This window comes from Crinia signifera, chromosome 6, assembly GCF_055691185.1.
Source record: "Crinia signifera chromosome 6, ASM5569118v1, whole genome shotgun sequence".
NCBI classification, from domain to species: Eukaryota; Metazoa; Chordata; class Amphibia; order Anura; family Myobatrachidae; genus Crinia; species Crinia signifera.
The window spans coordinates 123,126,910-123,145,988 of NC_139222.1; the positions used below are offsets into that span (position 1 = coordinate 123,126,910).

The 19,079-nt window shown below is 43.1% G+C and overlaps 1 protein-coding gene across 1 annotated transcript in view; it reads left to right on the forward strand.

The window, feature by feature from the left end:
* KLHL11 (kelch like family member 11) overlaps positions 1 to 18,231 on the forward strand; it is a 36,098-nt gene extending 17,867 nt beyond the window's left edge. The window contains exon 2 of the mRNA XM_083147024.1: positions 16,463 to 18,231. Within this exon, the coding sequence (XP_083003150.1) occupies positions 16,463 to 18,044 (1,582 nt within the window). The 3' untranslated portion in view covers positions 18,045 to 18,231. The remainder of the gene's footprint in view (positions 1 to 16,462) is intronic.
* The last annotated feature ends 848 nt before the right edge of the window (positions 18,232 to 19,079 follow it).

Sequence of the window (19,079 nt, forward strand, 5' to 3'; positions counted from 1 at the left end):
GTGTGCTGCTTCTAATAGAAGCGCTGCACACTGAGAGCGCAGCAGAGGCTGATAGAAGCGTGTCCTGTCGGCACGCTGTCTGCGCCCACCACACAGCGCTTAACCTCTTTTCTACTGAGGTTTGCCTGGGCCCTGGGAGAGTCTGGAACCTGCTCCTTGCTTAGAAGGGGACTGTGGGGGAAGGACCTCCCGCGATGGCGGGTGCCATTTTGGAAGAGCTTATGGACTGAAATCCCACTAGAGAGTTGAAGTCTATTACAGGTGTCCAGCGCAGCTGGATGACTCCAAGTGATCCCAAAGAGAAGGGGAGGCACTGGAGGTGAGGAGAAACACTTGTGGGAGCGTCTAAAGGGGGAATGGCGCCAATCTGGCTTCCTACCCTGCTGAAGCAGAGACTTGGTCTCTTCCTACTCTGTGTACTGGCGCCATTTCTCTCCATACTGCGGAGCTGAAGCCTGGCTGTTTTCTTCAAAGTACAAAGGGTGCATGTTCTCCTGGAAAGCGCTATCCCCGTTGACGCTGAGGTCACTGACCGCTAGCAGACAGATAAGTACACTGTATACATTGCTCTGTGCTTTGCCTGATATTGTGCACCGTGGGTTAAATATGACTGACACGTGTGATGATGATGCTGCTGTGGGGTGGGGGGGAGCGCAGGGCATGTTTTTGGACTGCAGATTTTGCAGGGTTAAATTAATATGTGAACAGATGGATAATAGGGGATTTGTGCCCTGCTTGTGAATCTGTGCCCAGTGGTGTGCAGGCCCTGAGGTCTGAGCAACAAGAACCTGTGTGGGCTGCTGCATTGGGGCGGTCTATGAATGCCTTGGCTGAGGCTCTTAATAGGCAAAAGGATAACTTAGTCTCCTGGCCCTAGTTCCTCCTCTCAGACTTCTATGGGATCCATTGCTCCTTCGCAAGGGGACCCTATGTTATTGCAGGTCAGAGAGATCTATATCGGAAAGATACCACGACGAACAGTATCCTCCATGCGTCTAGCTCCCACCTGCCAAGCACGATCAAGGCCATTCCAAAGGGGGAGCTTATACGCACCAAAAGGAACTGCTCAAATCAAGACACATATCTAAGTCGACAGAAAGAACTGACTGAACGCTTCACCGAGAGAGGTTACAGTAAGAATCTCATTAAAAGATCCATAAAAGAGGTGGAAAAGATCCCGAGAGAATCCTTACTCTCACCAAAAACGAGAGAGATCAAAGAGGAACCGGTGAGATTCATCGGGACATACAACAAAAACTGGCAAGAAATCAGACAAATTCTCCAGAATCATTGGTCAATTTTACAAACGGATAATGACCTAAAAAAAGTCCTCCCAACCCAGGTACAAACAAGCTGGCGGAGATCCAAAAGCATAAAGGACCACCTTGTCCACAGTCACCTTGCTGAACCCGAAATAAAAACTAAAATCAGAGGCTCCACAAAATGTGGAAAATGCAAGGCATGCAAATATATGGAACCAACCAAAAGTTACCTGGATAAATTTTGAAAAAGATGGATGATCTCAGAACACATAACGTGCACGAGTATAGGGGTAATCTATCACCTTCAATGCCCTTGTATTAAGTCCTACATAGGAAAAACCAGCAGGACATTTAAAATCCGAATACTCGAACATGTAGGCACGATTAGAAATGCCATAAACGATCGCAAAAAATTCAAAACTCTCACCCCCGTGGCAAAACACTTTATGAAAGTGCATAACAGTGACCCCAAAGATCTCAAGGTCTTTGGGATGAAACATGTCAAATTAAACATCCGAGGGGGAGACTTGGATCAAGAACTTTTAAAGGTAGAAACAAAAATGATCTACCTTATGGATAGCCTTCAACCTAGAGGCCTGAACGAGAATAATAGCTACTTACCTTTTCTCTGAGAAACTTCCGACCAACTATTAGAACATTCTAAACAATCATTATCATAAACCATAATGAACTTCCAATTAAAGACATCGAAAAAGACCTATACCAGAAGTCATAAACGGATCTGACAACTGACGCTATATATATTGAGACATAGGTATAAATATGATGTCAACATCCTTTAAAGCACTGTAAAATAAAATCATAATGACTATTCATAATAAGAGATCTATCTTCTAACACAGAAAATCGATCCTAAAGCGATGCTTTATCACACAAAAACACATTGTATACACAATGTACCATAATAACTTAATTTTATAAGTCTGAATCACATATATTAAAATTGGAGACATAATCTCCATCTTATATCACCATGGTTTCTTCCCCCTCCTCACACCAACTCACCTTCCTTATTTATTATATTACTTTTCTCCTTCACTTTTTCCCCATCCTATATAATTAACATAAACACAAGATGAAATAACATCATATTCACCACATATCCTATTCTGTCCAAATCACCTTAACCCAGTGACATCATACCTGAATTAATCAGGAAAAAATTACCACGGAACAAGCATAGAATCAATAAGATAGTAACCAATATAGATCTGTCAAAGTGACAAATGACACTAGGATCAGGATAGATACAAGAAATAACCCAGCAAATTTCATTACAACCAAAAACATCTAATGAATTAACAGTAAAACAACGAAAAAACAGATTTTTAAAACCCAGTTCTAATTATTCAGATTCCAGGGCTCCTAACGGAACCAGCATGTTCTAAAGCAATTTCTTCAAACCATATATATGCAAACAAGACATCATTACCAGATTAAAGACTGATAATCCCCCACAGAACGTTATCTCATCCCCAATGAAACGGAGATTTACAAGCATAATTTTACAGTGCAAACGAATCAGTAAAAGAATAGTTATACTCAATACAGGGTCCGGGGTTTTCCAGCAAAGCTGGATCCTTCCGGGTACGACAATACTGACCCGTGATTGGTCCTAACAGACCATGTGACCGGCGGAATGACGTCAGACGCCGGTCACATGCTCCAGACGCCGGAAGAAGGGCGGAAGGAGCCTCAGAAAGCCTGGCACTAAGCGGCCAGCGCGATAGGAGGAAAGGGAACATGTGATCCCAAGCGGCCAAATGATTGGCCGATGGGAATCAATAAATATTTTCCATCAGTGACAATCGGCTTGTGTCTTGAGAAAGCATGTTTGTGAAACACGTGTCGACATTAATTTAATAGGCTACTGTGTATCTATGTCAACAATGTTATTGTAAACAAATGAATTTAATGTAGAGAATTTAATCTTAAAAGTTCAAACGCCAAACTCAGGGGACCATTTTGCCTGGTGAAGGGCTTGCCCTCTGTCCCCTCTAAGGGAAGGGGTAACCCCTGACTCAAAACTTCTAATTCCTAACATCCATACAACCTGATACCAACCAAATCAAGGCTGTCATAATTGCTGGTCACAATACCAATAGGTGTAATATTGCATATTAACCACCAGAGGTCAGCAAACTATCATTAATGTCAGATAGTAACTTTTCACCCTGTTAAATAGACAAACAGGATCAGAATTATACTAAATCCCAAAAGGTGTATAACAGCCATCAGTTGGTAATATCAAATATATACTGTGAGAGAGTATATAAATGATAATCTAAATCACATATTGGGAAATAAATGTGAAGTTATAACAAATTGTCCACCAGGTAATGGCACCCCGATAGCGGTCTCCTACCACTAACGTAGAGGATCAATAGAGCTATCACCCCCATTAGAAAGGTGAATTAGCAGGCTGTATAGAATACTAAATCTATACAGGCAATATACTGTCATAAGGTCAGCCGATCATTAATACACATTGCAAAGGAAAGCACAGGATTTATGTGCCAATAACAGCATCTTGGTCTGGCATGCTGTGAGAGAACATGCCCACTGACATGCTGTTCTCAGTAAGATAAAAAGACAAACCAATTACGGTATTCATCAAACAATCCAGTGTATGGTAAAAATAAAAAGCAGCACTGAAATCCATAGCTGAATTCCCTGAAAATGTGTAAAAATTAATTAAGTAAAACTATCCGGCTGGGTACTGCCATATAGCAGACATATAAAATCAGGTGACCATGGACCCTATCTGAAGGTATCAATGGCCATCTGAAAACAGTATAAATAATTGAAATTGTGCAGAACAACCACAAGAGGTCAGCAGAGTACTACAAAAGACTCTTCATAAGAACTGCACAACTATTCCTCCATATAAATTGTTACATAATAAGTGGCAACAAACAAATTAGAAGAAAGGAGTACCCAATATATGAGTAATACAACAGACACAGTTTCAAACAGATTGTCATTTATTTGAAAAATTGTATCACTCAAAGATTGTACTAAATTATTGAGTTTATTTGGCGTTATATGAACTCATAACAACGACATAGAACCCCAAGCCTATTTTTTTAAATCTTTATGCACACTTTCTAGTCTTTATAAAGTGCCATTCGGCCTATCACATTATACGTCTGTCTGTTTATGTGCGTCCAAACCTTTTTAATTCTTGCCTATTTCACAATCAATAAGGTGGGATCATCCGTGAACCTATAAATTCCACGAACACGAATAAACTCCTCCTTATTTCTTAAAAACGAGTTTAATAAAGTACAAAACCCTTTTAAAATAGAAATTATCTTTCTAGGTGTGCATCCATAGTGCAATTTCTTTCTTCTTCGATTGTATTGTATCCAGTTTGCCCGGATAGCACCCCCGCCATAACCAATATAAGAATAAGGCGGCCTCCATAGACCCTAAAAACCTAAAGGGCCAAAATTATTAGTGTGCGGATTATTACCTCCTCTCCCCCTGAACCCCCTTTTTTGCAGTTATTGCAGGTCATACAGGACACTGCACAGGGGATTCATAGGATGAATTCACTTATGGAAAAGTTTGCAAAACCTTCTGATGGTCCTTCCTCCAGGCGGCCTTCAGCTACACCTCCTCTGTTATCTTTGGATGGTGATGGTGTGTGTGAGGACGATTTAAGCTGGGAGCAAAGGGAAGAGGCTGATGCTTCTGTCCCGGCATTGAGGATTTAATCCTTTCTGTGAAACAGGCTTTAGACTTGTCTGAGGAGGACAAGGTGCAGGCGCATTGTGTATTTAAAAGGATGCGCAGAGATTCTGTTACATTCCCTTCTGACGAGGGTATGGTTTCCTTGTTAGGGGAAGCTGGGAAAGTTCCTGATTAAAAAAGTGACTATGTAAAAGAGGTTTGCAAATATGTACCCCATGCCTGAAGGGCATGTAAAGTTGTTGGAGAAGGTCCTGTTTTGGGCGCTCCTGTGGCTAGATTGTCAAAAGCCACAGCCTTGCCAGTCCAGGGTGGGGCAGCCTTCAAGGACCCCGTAGACAAAAAGTAGAAGGATGCATTAAGGCGGTTTTTGAAGAAGTGGGCTATACACTCTGCCCCATCATTGTTTCAGCTTGGGTAGCCAAAGCAATGATTAAGTGGGCTGAGGCTTTGGGAGATCAGCTGCGGCCTGATTCCGAGGCCTTTCCTTTAGCAGAAAAACTCAGATGTGCAGCAGAGTACATTACTGAGGCGGGGGATGAAGGCGCTAAGAATTGCATCAAATGTATCAGCCACGTCTGTGTCTGCAAGGCGGGCCCTTTGGCTTAAGGCCTGGGAAGCAGACTGAATTAAAGAAATCCCTAGAGTCTTTAGCCTTTTAAAGGGGAGCTGCTTTTTGGTTCCATCATAAAGCAAGCCACAGGGGAAAGAATACATTTTTCCCCACTACCGCAAAAGCTTCGGGTTAAAAAATTTGGTGTTTTTAAACCTGCTTTTCGCTCATCCTTTCAGTGCGGAGCATCCAGCAAAGGTCAGGCGGGAAGAGGTAGATTCCCAGCCAGTAAAGGAAAAGCTTCCAAATACAGATTTGGTGCCTTTGGAAAGAAGCAGGTGTCAAAAGGAGAGGATAAGTCCCCTGCATGACGGGGTGGAGGCCCCCCATTCTGGTCTCAGAGTGGGGGCTCGCTTCCTGTAGTTTTGGGACAAGTGGAACATTCCAACCTCAGACCCTTGGGTGATTTTGCTTGTCTCAAAGGACTACCTAATAAATCTCGGGGGGGGGGGGGGTCATCCACGGAGATTTCTTCCAACCCCTTTACCAAGGGAAGCCACTTCATGTACTGCCCTATTGGGGGCGACGTTGGCTCTCAGGGAAAAGGGGGTTGTGGCCCCGGTTCCTCAGGAGGAACGCAAGAAAGGCTTTTACTCAATTATTTTCTTGGTTCCCAAACCAGACGGGTCGGTCAGACCTATACTAAATTTAAAGTCTTTAAATCAGCATCTTTGGGTGGATAATTTCAGCACGGAGTCCCTGCGTTCAGTGCTTGGCAGCATAGAGCCAGGGGAATTTTTGGCATCCATAGACATTCAGGATGCATATCTTCATATACCCATATGCAAAGAACATCAGTCTTTACTTTGCGATAGGGGAGACTACTTTACAGTTCCAAGCTCTACCCTTTGGTCTGGCAACAGCGAAGTGTAGGGTATTCACAAAAGTGATGGCGGTCATGGCAGCGGAACTCGGGCTGAGAGGGATGGTGATTATTCCCTACTAAGACAATCTGCTATTCAAAGCAGCATCAGAGGAAAAACTACAGGAACATCGAACAGTGGCATCACAGTTCTTACAGGACATGGGATGGGTGCTAAATCTTCCCAAGTCCCATTTGGTTCCCACACAGAGATTGCTGTTTGCACCGGGTATTCCTACCAGAGTCCAAACCAAGGGACATCCATCAGCTGGTGTTGATGATTCTGCAGACATGAAGGCCTACGATTTGGCAGGGGGTGAGGCTTCTAGGCAAAATGTTGGCGACTTTTGAGACGCTCCAGTTTGCCAGGTTAGAACTTTTCAATGGAACATTCCTTTCCTGTTGGTCAGGGAATGCGAAAACCATGAAACAAGAGAGATTACTTCTATCCCAGGAGACAAAGGAGTCTTTAGTCTGGTGGATGGACGTAGAGACATTGCAGCTGGGGCGGTCACTTCGCTCTTGGGACTAGGTGGTGATAACGACTGACGCCAGTCTCATGGGTTGGGGGGCAGTTGCCCTTCACCTTCGGTTGCAGGAAGTTGGACGTAGTTCGCTCCTTGCGTGTAAAGGGTTAAGGACATTCGTAAAATGGATCTGTTGGTTTTGTATGATGTGCATAAGAGAGGATGGCCTGCTTCTAAGCAGACTATTGCCAGGTGGTTAAGGTCAGTAATTGAGTTTGCTTACACCAAGGTAGGTAGACCTGTTCCTTCTCGAATTAATGCACATACCACCAGGTCAGTTGCTTCCTCTTGGGCTGTGCGTCATTGGGCTACAGCGGAGCAGATGTGCGGGGCGGCCACTTGGTCCTCTGTTCTCACCTTTACCAAATTTTACAGGTTCCATGAGTTCGCGTCGGAGGACACTTCATTTAGACGTGCAGTGATGAGAACTGTCAGTCTGAGCATACCCTCCCAAAGGACCGGCTCGTGAACGTCCCAAGGTTAGCTGTGTCACCAGGATGGACGAAAGAGAAAAGGGGATCTTTGTAAGAACTTACCGTTCAAACCCCTTTCTCTGAGTCCATTCTGGTGACACAGCGATCTCTCCCTTACGCTCAGTAAGTCATACCGTTCATTTGTATCATGTTTTGGTTATGATTGTGCATATAATATGTCGGGCATTGTACTGAGTTATGTATCCTAGTGTGCTTTAGAAGTTGAACTGAAGCATGATGGTATGCAGTAGGGAGGAGCCTGCATCAAGAAGAAATTTCAGCATAGGTGCCTTGGCTCCTGCGGACCCTCCTACATCCCAAGGTTAGCTGTGTCACCAGGGTGGACTCAGAGAAAGGGGTTCGAACTGTAAGTTCTTACAAAAATCCCCTTATTTTCAAAAAGGAAGGACAGAAGGGGTGCCTCATGGTGCAGTATTTCTTTAATTAAATCACACTGTTGCTTAAAATAATCAACCCACAGGTAACACTAGTAGTGTTCCCTGGAAGCTTCTTTTGCAGGGTGCCGCACCCTGCCCATTTTTAAAACCTCAAAATGCACCCTGTCCTTTTTGTGTGTGGCACTGTTCGCCCTTATGCTGCCCCCCACTGCGCTGCCATGCCACTGAAAACTTTAGGTGTGTGCCATCATGTGTAATGGGCATTATGATGTGTGGTATAATATTTAAGGGGCATTATAGTGTGTGCCATAATGTGTAATTTTCATTACGACAGAATATGTAATGGGCATAGCAGAGTATGACAATGTTTTAATGTGCCTAATCCTAGTGCAGTGTGCAATTTTTTAGATATGTTTTTTTTTTTTTTCAAATGTACATTTCTAATTGAAAAAGTGCCCACCGTATTGAAAAAAGTGCCCTGCCCAGTAGTCCGCACCCTGCCCTAAAGAAATCTTAGAGTGAACACTACACTAGTACTGTGTGTTCTCCCAAGTGTGAGCTTAGAACCACATGGCAAAAGATATCTACCACTGGCACAGCTGCAAGTTCTCCATTTCTGGGTGCGGGTACCAAACACCGCACTTCGGGATCCTCCCCCAACAGAAGCAGGAGCACACTGGCTAGATGGTCACACAACTCCGATCGATAGACAGATCACTTAGAAAATAGGCTAAAATCGCCCCTTGTGTGCCCTCAAGTCACGGGTTTGCTTATTTGTTTATATACTCTAATTGGGTGCTGTGGATCCCTTGAAAGCAACATGAGAAAAAGTTGGAACCATACTGGATGTTTTTTTTTTTTTCTTATCATTTTATCTTTTTTGCAAGAACCCCCCCTCCCCACCCAAAATAAAAACCTTTCACAGTTAAAATAGTTTCATGATAATAGGGCAATTTTTTTATGTTGCAGATTTATGTTGTTAACTAAATAAAAGCAAAAACTTTTTTTTATTAAATCATGCATTATGTATTTATGCATGGACGAGTTAAGTAAGATCACAATCTACAGTACTGTGATGTGCACTTTGTAAGGAGAGATATAGAACTCAATTGTTTTATGAAGAGAATGGAATGTTACCTTGTGAATAAACATTTTGTTTTCTCTGAATAAATGACTTCTGTAATATATACAGTATATAATTACTATTGCCGTCAGGAGTGTTACTGTAAATGTAGTGAAGCTTTAGAATGTCTTACCACTTAAGATGGGGATGGCATATTTACAATCAAACTTTTAAGGTTAATAGGATGATTTTTCTTTCAATTAATTTTGTCACTTTACTTTTATTTCAACACATTTTGGTGAAAGGGGAAAAACTCTCCTTCAGGCTGTCTTTAACCTCTTTGTGAGGCTAAACCAGTGGTTCCCACACTTTTGATTTGCGGTGCACTATAGTATCAGAATTTTATCCACGGCACCACTAGGGTAAAAGTTTCCTATTGAGAAATGAAGTAAAAAAATTTATAAATATGTCATGTCATTTAGGTTTAACTCTGTAGTGATGGACAAGATTTGCTTGTGTTTTTGGTACTTGTTTCCTAGCACGGCGCCACCGATTTTGATTGTATCCATCGGGTCGGAAAAATCGCGTCGATCGCATGCCAACCAAATCGCATGCGATGCGATCGACCCGATTTTTACATTGGAATCAATGTAAAATGGTCCCTGAGACCCGATTTTACATTGATTTCAATGTAAAAAGCCCCAAAACCCCCCATTTTAATACCAAACCCCCCCCCCCCTCATGTTTTAAATGCCCCCCCCCATTGTTAACGCCGCCCCACTATTGACGCCAACCCGAAGCGTCGCGAGCGGCGGGGGTACACGTCCTCCGACCTTTTCATACCCCTACTATCCCCGTTGCCACGCTTCGGGTTGGCATCAATAGTGGGGTGGCGTTAACAATGGGGGGGGGCATTAAACATACTTGTTAACCATATTCAATGTGAAATTGGCCATATTGGCCCATTTCACATTGTCACCTATGTAAAATCGGGTTGATCGTGTTGATTTTCACTTTAAACATAATTTAACATTGTTCCCTATGGGAAAATCGCGTTGGTCGCATCGTGGCCCCTTATTAGGGGCCGTGATGGACGCGATCAACGCGATTTTGTCTTTCACCGGCAAATTAGCTGGTGATTGACATAAAATCTGGTCCATCGCGTTGATTGTATGCCTTAAGTGCCTTAAGCTTAAGGCATACAATCAACGAGATGGGCGCCGTGCTAGGAAACAAGTACCGTGTTTTTCCCCACATATTTTATGATTGGTACCTATAAACACTAGTTGTGCTGATTGCATTAACCAAGGTTAAATTGAATTGGTCCTGGACCACCAACCTGAGGCACCTTTGCCCAGAGGGACCCCAGGATGCAGGTCACACAGTTTGGGAACCACTGGGCTAAACAATCAGTTGGGTTATTAAATTTGCCTACCTCTGAATTAGTATATTAGAAAAGGACTTTTATTTTTATTTCATGGACTTTACTTTTAAACTACCTATGTAAGAAATCCATCCCTTGCTAGGCTTGTGGACTGACCAGAATTATCCCGACTAGGCAAGCCAAATAATTTGAAGCAAATATTTAAAGATTATGATTATAAGAGCGCTTTCTGGACAGAATTCTGTTTTGTCTTTTACACTAAATTGCAAATAATCCGAAAACACTGCAAAACTAAACATATGGTGGCATGAAGTTTTTTCTTTCTTGAAAATAGCATTTAATATTCATGATAGGGGCATGCTATGTCATTGGAGGGTAAGTGCTGTGTTAACTCATCTGGTGTAAATTTGGAATTGGCAACTGCATACAGACAAGTGACTGCAGGGGGCTTTCTAGCTAGCATTGCCCTTGCTAGCAATGTCCCCTTTTAGCATGCAGGATCAAATCAGGATGTCACCGACGATATGCATGGGTGCACATATACTATGTCCTATTGCGTACATGCTTGATGATATTTAGATTTTGTCATTTTGATTTGGTAGAATAGTTAAAAATATTGTCGAGTGTGTACCAAGCATTAGAGTGTTTGCTGCAGTGCATTCACACTATGTATGTTGCAAAGTCACTTTTTAAAGGCATATTTGAAAAGCTGCGAAACAGTAAAAACTATTTATTGATGATGTCAAATTGTTAAGGAAATGCACACCTTTCTTGTAGGAAGCAAAATATGAGCGCATGTATTTGTGTCATAAATAAATGGTAGCCTTTACAAAAATGTCACACAAGGTTTGTTTTTTTTACAGTCAAACTTTAAAAATTCCTATTTAGTGTCCCAGAAGTTTATTTTTTTGGTACTTGTGTATTATCTGTGCCCCCCATATTTTTTTTATTTTTTTTTATCACAGGGCAAAAAATCGCATCGCATTGCATCGCATGTAATCATATCGCATGCGACGCGATTGGACCTGATTTTTAATTGTACAGGCACCCAGATGCCTGATTCCTATGTTAAATGCCCCCCCAGACCCGATTTTTTTTTTTGTTTTTTTTTTTTTTTTTATTGTACACCCACCCTGATGGGTAATTACTATGTTAAATGGCCCCCCATTGTTAACGCCACCCCACTATCAACGCCAACCCGAAGCGTGGCGAGCGCAGCGAGCCCTTGAGGGGCGGTGGCACGCGTCCCGTGACCTTTTCATACCCCCATTATCCATGTCGGCGTGGAGTTGATTTTATACAGTGTGGCGAGAGCACGCGGATTACTTAACAAATATTTTCACTGCGCTTGCCACACTATATAAAATCAACTCCACGCCGACGTGGATAGTGGGGGTATAAAAAGGTCGGAGGACGCGTACCGCCACCCCTCGCGAGCTCGCCACGTTTCGGGTTGGCGTTGATACTGGGGTGGCGTTAACAATGGGGGGGCCATTTCACATAGTAATCACCCATCAGGATGGGTGTACAATTAAAAATCGGGTCTGGGGGTGCATTTAACATTGGAATCAGGCATCAGGGTGCCTGTAAAATGTAATATCGGGTATAATCGCGTTGCATCGCATGCCATTATAATGGCATGCGATGCGATATTAAAATTGTATACTCTGCCCGGGAAAGCCTCAAATCGGGTCCCATGCCTTAATTAGTGGAATGTGATGCGATATATCGGGCGCCCAGCTAATACACAAGTACCCTTTTTTTTTTTTTTCTTAGCTGTGTAAAAGGAATAGGAGAAATTACAGACTTCTGAGGGGCTTTTTGATCTAGTCAATTATGTTACTTGTCTTAAACACTGCTTTTAAATAACCTGCTTTTGTAACCAGTCATAAATTTAATTAAGTCCACATTTTAAAAATTCATGAATGAAAAACCAAAGAAGCTAGCCCTCATACAACACTAACCTTAAAAGCTTATATTGTTTTTGTTAAAGTTTGTACAGATCTTGTAGCCACTGCTTTGGAATGCAGAAATACTGTAGGTATTGCATCTGGTTGAATGTGGCCGGTAGAGCTAGACGATATATTGAACAATTTTACCGATCACGAAAAATGACAGAGTCACTCCTCAAGCGCCAAAGCAAAGTCCTGCAGCTGTATAACCCCAGACGATAGTACAACTGTATACTAGGCACAAACTTCAGAAAAAAATCAAACAAGATTTATGAGGTTCTTCCACAGCGCTGGACCTTTGGAATCAGTATAACCAGGATAGTTCTGATACTCTCAGATAAATGCAATCCACTCCTCTTAAAAAATTCGCAAAAAATTTATTCAGAAAAAATCATGAAAAACTCCACACAAAAAATGGCTTCCACATATCATAAAAAAACTTTAAAAATGTCACAAAAAATACAGTTCCTTCCCACAACACGGTCACTGTTTCCTAGGGAAATGGGTGATTTTGGCTGTAACAAACCAGACCTTCTCTGGGCGACTTGTGATTAAGCTAAAAAAGCAAACAACTCATAGGGACAGATGGAATTCCCGGGTATCTCCTATGGGGCTTTTAAAACACAATTCACAGTCACTTCTCCAAAGGCTTGGAGCAAAAATAGATAAAGAAAAGGACCACTCTCACCCCTCCGTTGTGAATACTGTTCAAGACCCCACCTCGGATCAGGGACGTCACGGCCTTCCACGCTGCCACAGTGGTTGTCCGCGTTGCCCCTTCTCTCTGGATGTTGCCTGTTCAGGGGAAGATGGTATTCACAGAGGCTGCCCTGCCACTGCAGTCTCTGGGTCTCCCTGTCTCTCAGTATCTCCGACTTTTCACTGGCGTTAGTGGAAGCAAGATCTGGATTGCACCAGCCCGTCTCTCACTTCGGTGCGCTGTATGTTATACGGCTGTAATCAGCTGTGCGCCTCTCACTTCCCCCGCCACCTGTAGTCAGGCTTTTAACGGATGGGTGGTCTATGCGGCACTGTCCGTACACCTGTCCGCTCTCACCGGTATTACGGGTGTCGCTCAGCTCACCGCCTATCAGTGGTCCTCCTCTCCTCTCCTGCTATCACCTTAAGTCCTTGTCTGCGAAAACCAGTGGACCGATCATAAAACTCCAGGCTGCTGCCGCCAACGCGTTTCTACCCTCTATGGGTCTTTTTCAAGGCACCTTTTTCAAGGTGCCTTGAAAAAGACCCATAGAGGGTAGAAACGCGTTGGCGGCAGCAGCCTGGAGTTTTATGATCGGTCCACTGGTTTTCGCAGACAAGGACTTAAGGTGATAGCAGGAGAGGAGAGGAGGACCACTGATAGGCGGTGAGCTGAGCGACACCCGTAATACCGGTGAGAGCGGACAGGTGTACGGACAGTGCCGCATAGACCACCCATCAGTTAAAAGCCTGCCTACAGGTGGCGGGGGAAGTGAGAGGCGCACAGCTGATTACAGCCGTATAACATACAGCGCACCGAAGTGAGAGACGGGCTGGTGCAATCCAGATCTTGCTTCCACTAACGCCAGTGAAAAGTCGGAGATACTGAGAGACAGGGAGACCCAGAGACTGCAGTGGCAGGGCAGCCTCTGTGAATACCATCTTCCCCTGAACAGGCAACATCCAGAGAGAAGGGGCAACGCGGACAACCACTGTGGCAGCGTGGAAGGCCGTGACGTCCCTGATCCGAGGTGGGGTCTTGAACAGTATTCACAACGGAGGGGTGAGAGTGGTCCTTTTCTTTATCTATTTTTGCTCCAAGCCTTTGGAGAAGTGACTGTGAATTGTGTTTTAAAAGCCCCATAGGAGATACCCGGGAATTCCATCTGTCCCTATGAGTTGTTTGCTTTTTTAGCTTAATCACAAGTCGCCCAGAGAAGGTCTGGTTTGTTACAGCCAAAATCACCCATTTCCCTAGGAAACAGTGACCGTGTTGTGGGAAGGAACTGTATTTTTTGTGACATTTTTAAAGTTTTTTTATGATATGTGGAAGCCATTTTTTGTGTGGAGTTTTTCATGATTTTTTCTGAATAAATTTTTTGCGAATTTTTTAAGAGGAGTGGATTGCATTTATCTGAGAGTATCAGAACTATCCTGGTTATACTGATTCCAAAGGTCCAGCGCTGTGGAAGAACCTCATAAATCTTGTTTGATTTTTTTCTGAAATTTTACCGATCAGACAGGTTGGAATGACAAAATGTTCAAATTGTCTGGTGTCGATGTGCACTTCTGCATGTTGTCAGACGCATCCTCCATCGGACCTACATACAGCTGCCATTATCGCAAAGTATGTTGGCACTTTTACGTGCTTAATTGCTACTAATAATACTAAGTATCCAGAAGCTATGGGAGACTCACGATATTTAGAGTATGCACCCACTAAACCGAATGGGTAGGCAGTTCTTCTACTTCCAAATGAGCAGGCTGAGGTGGGGGGGGGGGGGGGCTAAATGACCAATTACAACATTTAGCTCTGCCCCTCGCTGTGGACCTGTGAATCACAGGTGTATCCCTGTGTTGGGTCTAATGTTGAGCATTTTGGCTCCACCACACCTCAAATGGCTTGTAGTATCGGTACTTGTGTAGTTTCACGGTGCCACCGCGTGCACAGTCTGTGTTTGAAACTTGGCAGTTTGCCAGACTCTGTGTTTAACTGTGCGCGTGCCGCTCTAGCTGTTCGCAGCGCGTGGCTGCTTTCCATATGTAATGTACGTTATCAGCGTAGCGCTGGCAGCAGCAGCACACGCTGCCCAGCGCTGACAGGTCATTGTGGTACTTGTAGTTCCACAGTGAAATAGACCGTCCTGAACACCGCTGACAACGGGTGCATGTAAACTGGACACCCCGGCACACCGCTAACGTACGGGGCTTCTAAATTAGACACCCCGGCACACGCTAAAATTTAGACGCTTTAGAGTTAACTGTGCAAAACACTCTTAAACCTGTTCACAATGACACTAGTCGACGTAACAGCTATCAACCTTGTTAATTCCACTATCCACGCCACCCCGAAGCGTGGCGAGCCCCGTGAGGGGACGCGGTACGCGTCCGACCGACCTTTTCATACCCTCACTATCCACGTCGGCGTGGAGTTGATTTTATAAAGTGTGGCAAGCGCTGCGAGCCACCGAGCCCGAACCGTGGCGAGCGGACGCATATACCTGTGAAGTCATCCGCGGCCCTTCGCGGGGCTCGCTGCGCTCTCTACGCTTCGGGCACGGTGGCTCGCTGAGCTCGCCACACTATATAAAATCAACCCGACGTGGATAGTGGGGGTATGAAAAGGTCGGACAGACGCGTACCGCGGGGCTCGCCACGCTTCGGGGTGGCGTGGACAGTAGAATTTAACAAGGTCGACAGCTGTTACGTCGACTAGTGTCATTGTGAACAGGTTTAAGAGTGATTTGCAGTGCACCCCTTTTTTTCCCCCTATACCCAACTAAATTCAGACGCTTTAGCGTCTAAATTTAGATGCCCCCTTCTTAGCGGTTTCCAGGGAGTCTGGATTTAGACGCTTTAGCGTCTAAATTTTAGCGTGTGCAGGGAATCTGGATTTAAACGCTAAAGCGTCTAAATTTTAGCGTGTGCCGGGGTGTCTAGTTTAGAAGCCCCGTACGTTAGCGGTGTGCCGGGGTGTCCTGTTTACATGCCCCCGTTGTCAACGGTGTGCAGGACTGTCTATTTCACTGTGGAATTACAAGTACCACAATGACCTGTCAGCGCTGGGCAGCGCGCGCTGCTGCTGCCAGCGCTACGCTTATAACGTAGATTACATATGTAAAGCAGGCACGCACTGCGCTGAGAACATCTAGAGCGGCACACGCACAGTTAAACACAGAGTCTGGCAAGCTGCCAAGTTTCAAACATCGCCTGTGCGCGTGGTGTCGCCATGAAACTACACAAGTACCGTAGTATCTCCTCTTCGGACATCTCCTGGAGAAGTGAATAAAAGACGATAACCATGCCACTTATCAGTTCACTATTATCTGGTTTTAACATGAGCCAAGAATTTCTTGGCTGTAAATGTTTATTTTTATTAATTAAGAAGAATATTTTAAATTAAATATATGTAAATGTATTTGCCACAGAGGATGGTCTTAATAGTTTAAAGAATTTTAGCATTAAATTATCTGTTTGTTAAACATTTTTGTTTCTTATTTTCCCTCTTCATTCAGATTTTTGTTGCTGCGCCTAAAGGAGTTCTGTGGCGAGTTTCTGAAGAAAAAACTTAATCTCTCAAACTGTGTGGCCATTCACAGTCTGGCTCATATGTATACACTTAACCAGTTGGCTTTGAAATCAGCTGACATGATTCGCAGAAATTTTTATAAGGTGATTGAAGATGATGAATTCTATACTCTTCCATTCCATCTTGTTAGAGATTGGCTTTCTGATCCGGAGATCACCGTTGACTCTGAAGAGATACTTTTTGAGGCGATTCTGAAGTGGATTCAGAAAAACACTGATGAGAGAGAGAAGTATTTTCAGGAATTGTTTCAACTCCTTCGACTTTCTCAAATGAAACCCACTTATCTTACTCGTCATGTTAAAGCTGAAAGACTAGTGTCTGCAAGTGAGGCCTGTTTGCAGTTAGTGGCTGAAGCTGTGGAAGGCCATGCTTTGCGTTCAGAAAACTTGCAAGCTGGAAATCTACAGCCCCTGGCTACACACATGACTTCCTTGCCACGCTATGGTCAGAATATGGATGTAATTATGGTGATTGGAGGGGTCTCAGAAGGTGGAGACTATTTAAGTGAATGTGTTGGATATTTTATTCATGAAGATCGGTGGGTAAACTTACCACATATTCATAATCACCTCGATGGCCATGCTGTGATGGCTACAGACTCCCATGTTTATGTGGCTGGCTCCATGGAACCTGGATTTGCCAAGACCGTGGAAAGATACAACCCTAACAGAAATATGTGGGAACAAGTGTGCAACTTGATCACTCGAAAACATTCCTTTGGCCTTATGTCTGTTAAGGGCAATTTGTACAGCATTGGTGGTCATGGCAACTTTAGCCCCGGCTTCAAAGATGTTACAGTTTATGATCCAGGGCAAGATAAGTGGCAGATCCTAGAGTCGGCTCCTAAGATTCTGCGAGATGTCAAAGCTGTAAGTGTAGAAGATCGATATGTTTATATAACTGCTCGTACTCCAGTTGATAGTGATAATGAGGACGGGCTTAGAACAGTTAATTTTAGATATGACATAGAGAGCAGTAGGTGGCAGGATGTAGAGTCTTTGCCACTTTTGGACAATTATTGTGCATTCCAAATGTCAGTAGCCTGCACCAACTTTTACAATACTGCATCTTGCTGTCCGAAGAGCTATTCTGTGACTGTTGATGAAGCTCAGAGTAAAATCTCTAGGCAGGTCTCAAATGAAATCCTTGAGAGCTTGCCTCCTGAAGTTCTGGGCATAGAAGGAGCAGCAATCTGTTATTACAAAGATGATGTTTTCATTATAGGTGGCTGGAAAAACAGTGATGACATAGACAAACAGTATAGGAAAGAGGCATACCGATATTGTGCAGAACGCAAACGATGGATGTTGCTTCCTCCTATGCCTCAGCCACGGTGCCGTGCAACTGCTTGCCATGTGAGAATCCCATTTAGATACCTTCATGGCACACAGAAATACCCAATGCCACCTAACCTCATGTGGCAGAAAGATAGAATCCGGCAGATGCAGGAGTTGCATCGACACACCATGAACTTAAGGCGCACTCCCCGTTCTCAGATTGAGTGCTAAATAAATCCTTTCAAGTACACATTCTTCTATTGTCCTCTTTTTAGATACAATTTGCACATGAAATACCCCCTCCTTACAATAATACCTCTAGTAAAGCATGAGGTTTTCACAACATAGACTGTTTTTTGTAGATTGTGAAATACTCTAATAAGCATGCCTGTGTACATAAATACATTGTGTAATGCAATACATTTATTAAGCCTCAACTTCCAAGGCATAGAAATCATATGTGAATGTTAACAACAAACATTTGTTAGTCAAATTTCAGATGGCTGGTTTCTGATTTCTTTGTCTTCAGCTTGGTATGGCTACTTTCTGCCAAGGTGGCTCAATAGGGTTGTTAGTTTCTTATAAAGAGGGAAGCCTATACTAGTAAGTTAATTCTATTTCATGGATTTTTATTTTCTACTTAAAACAGTTTTGCTTGCTTGTGCATTGTGGTTCGTACAACATAAGCCATTTTGGGTTATAGCCTCACACACAGAAAAAGCTTAAATTTATACTTCACCATCCTATATGCTACTCCATTCACTTGCATTTAATGCTGCAACTTCATGTCTTATTCCTCTATTTTTTGTCAATTCTGATCTCTCTTGCATCAAAAGCTAATCTAACCGTTGACAATTTACTAAAACAATTGATGTTACTATATAATATATATTTTATAAAAAATAAATTATGAACTATGATTTTAACTTTACCTTTTAATGTGCACCAGTAACCTACAGGAAACCATTTTGTGACCCAAAACTTTTTTTTTTTTTTAGAATGACAATTTAACTGAGCTATGGACTAATGAATATTAATCCAGTGTATCATTGCATCTTTAATGTCACTTGCTTGATAGAAGAAAAATAAATTACATAGTTACATAGTAGGTGAGGCTGAATAAAGACTTGCGTCCATCTAGTTCAACCTATGTTTATAGTAGCTTATCCCTTGTTGTATAGTATGTTCTGATATTTTAAAGACAGATTGTTACTTATTCATACCCGTGGATGTTTTTAACCAATAAATGTTTATCCAACCTTATTT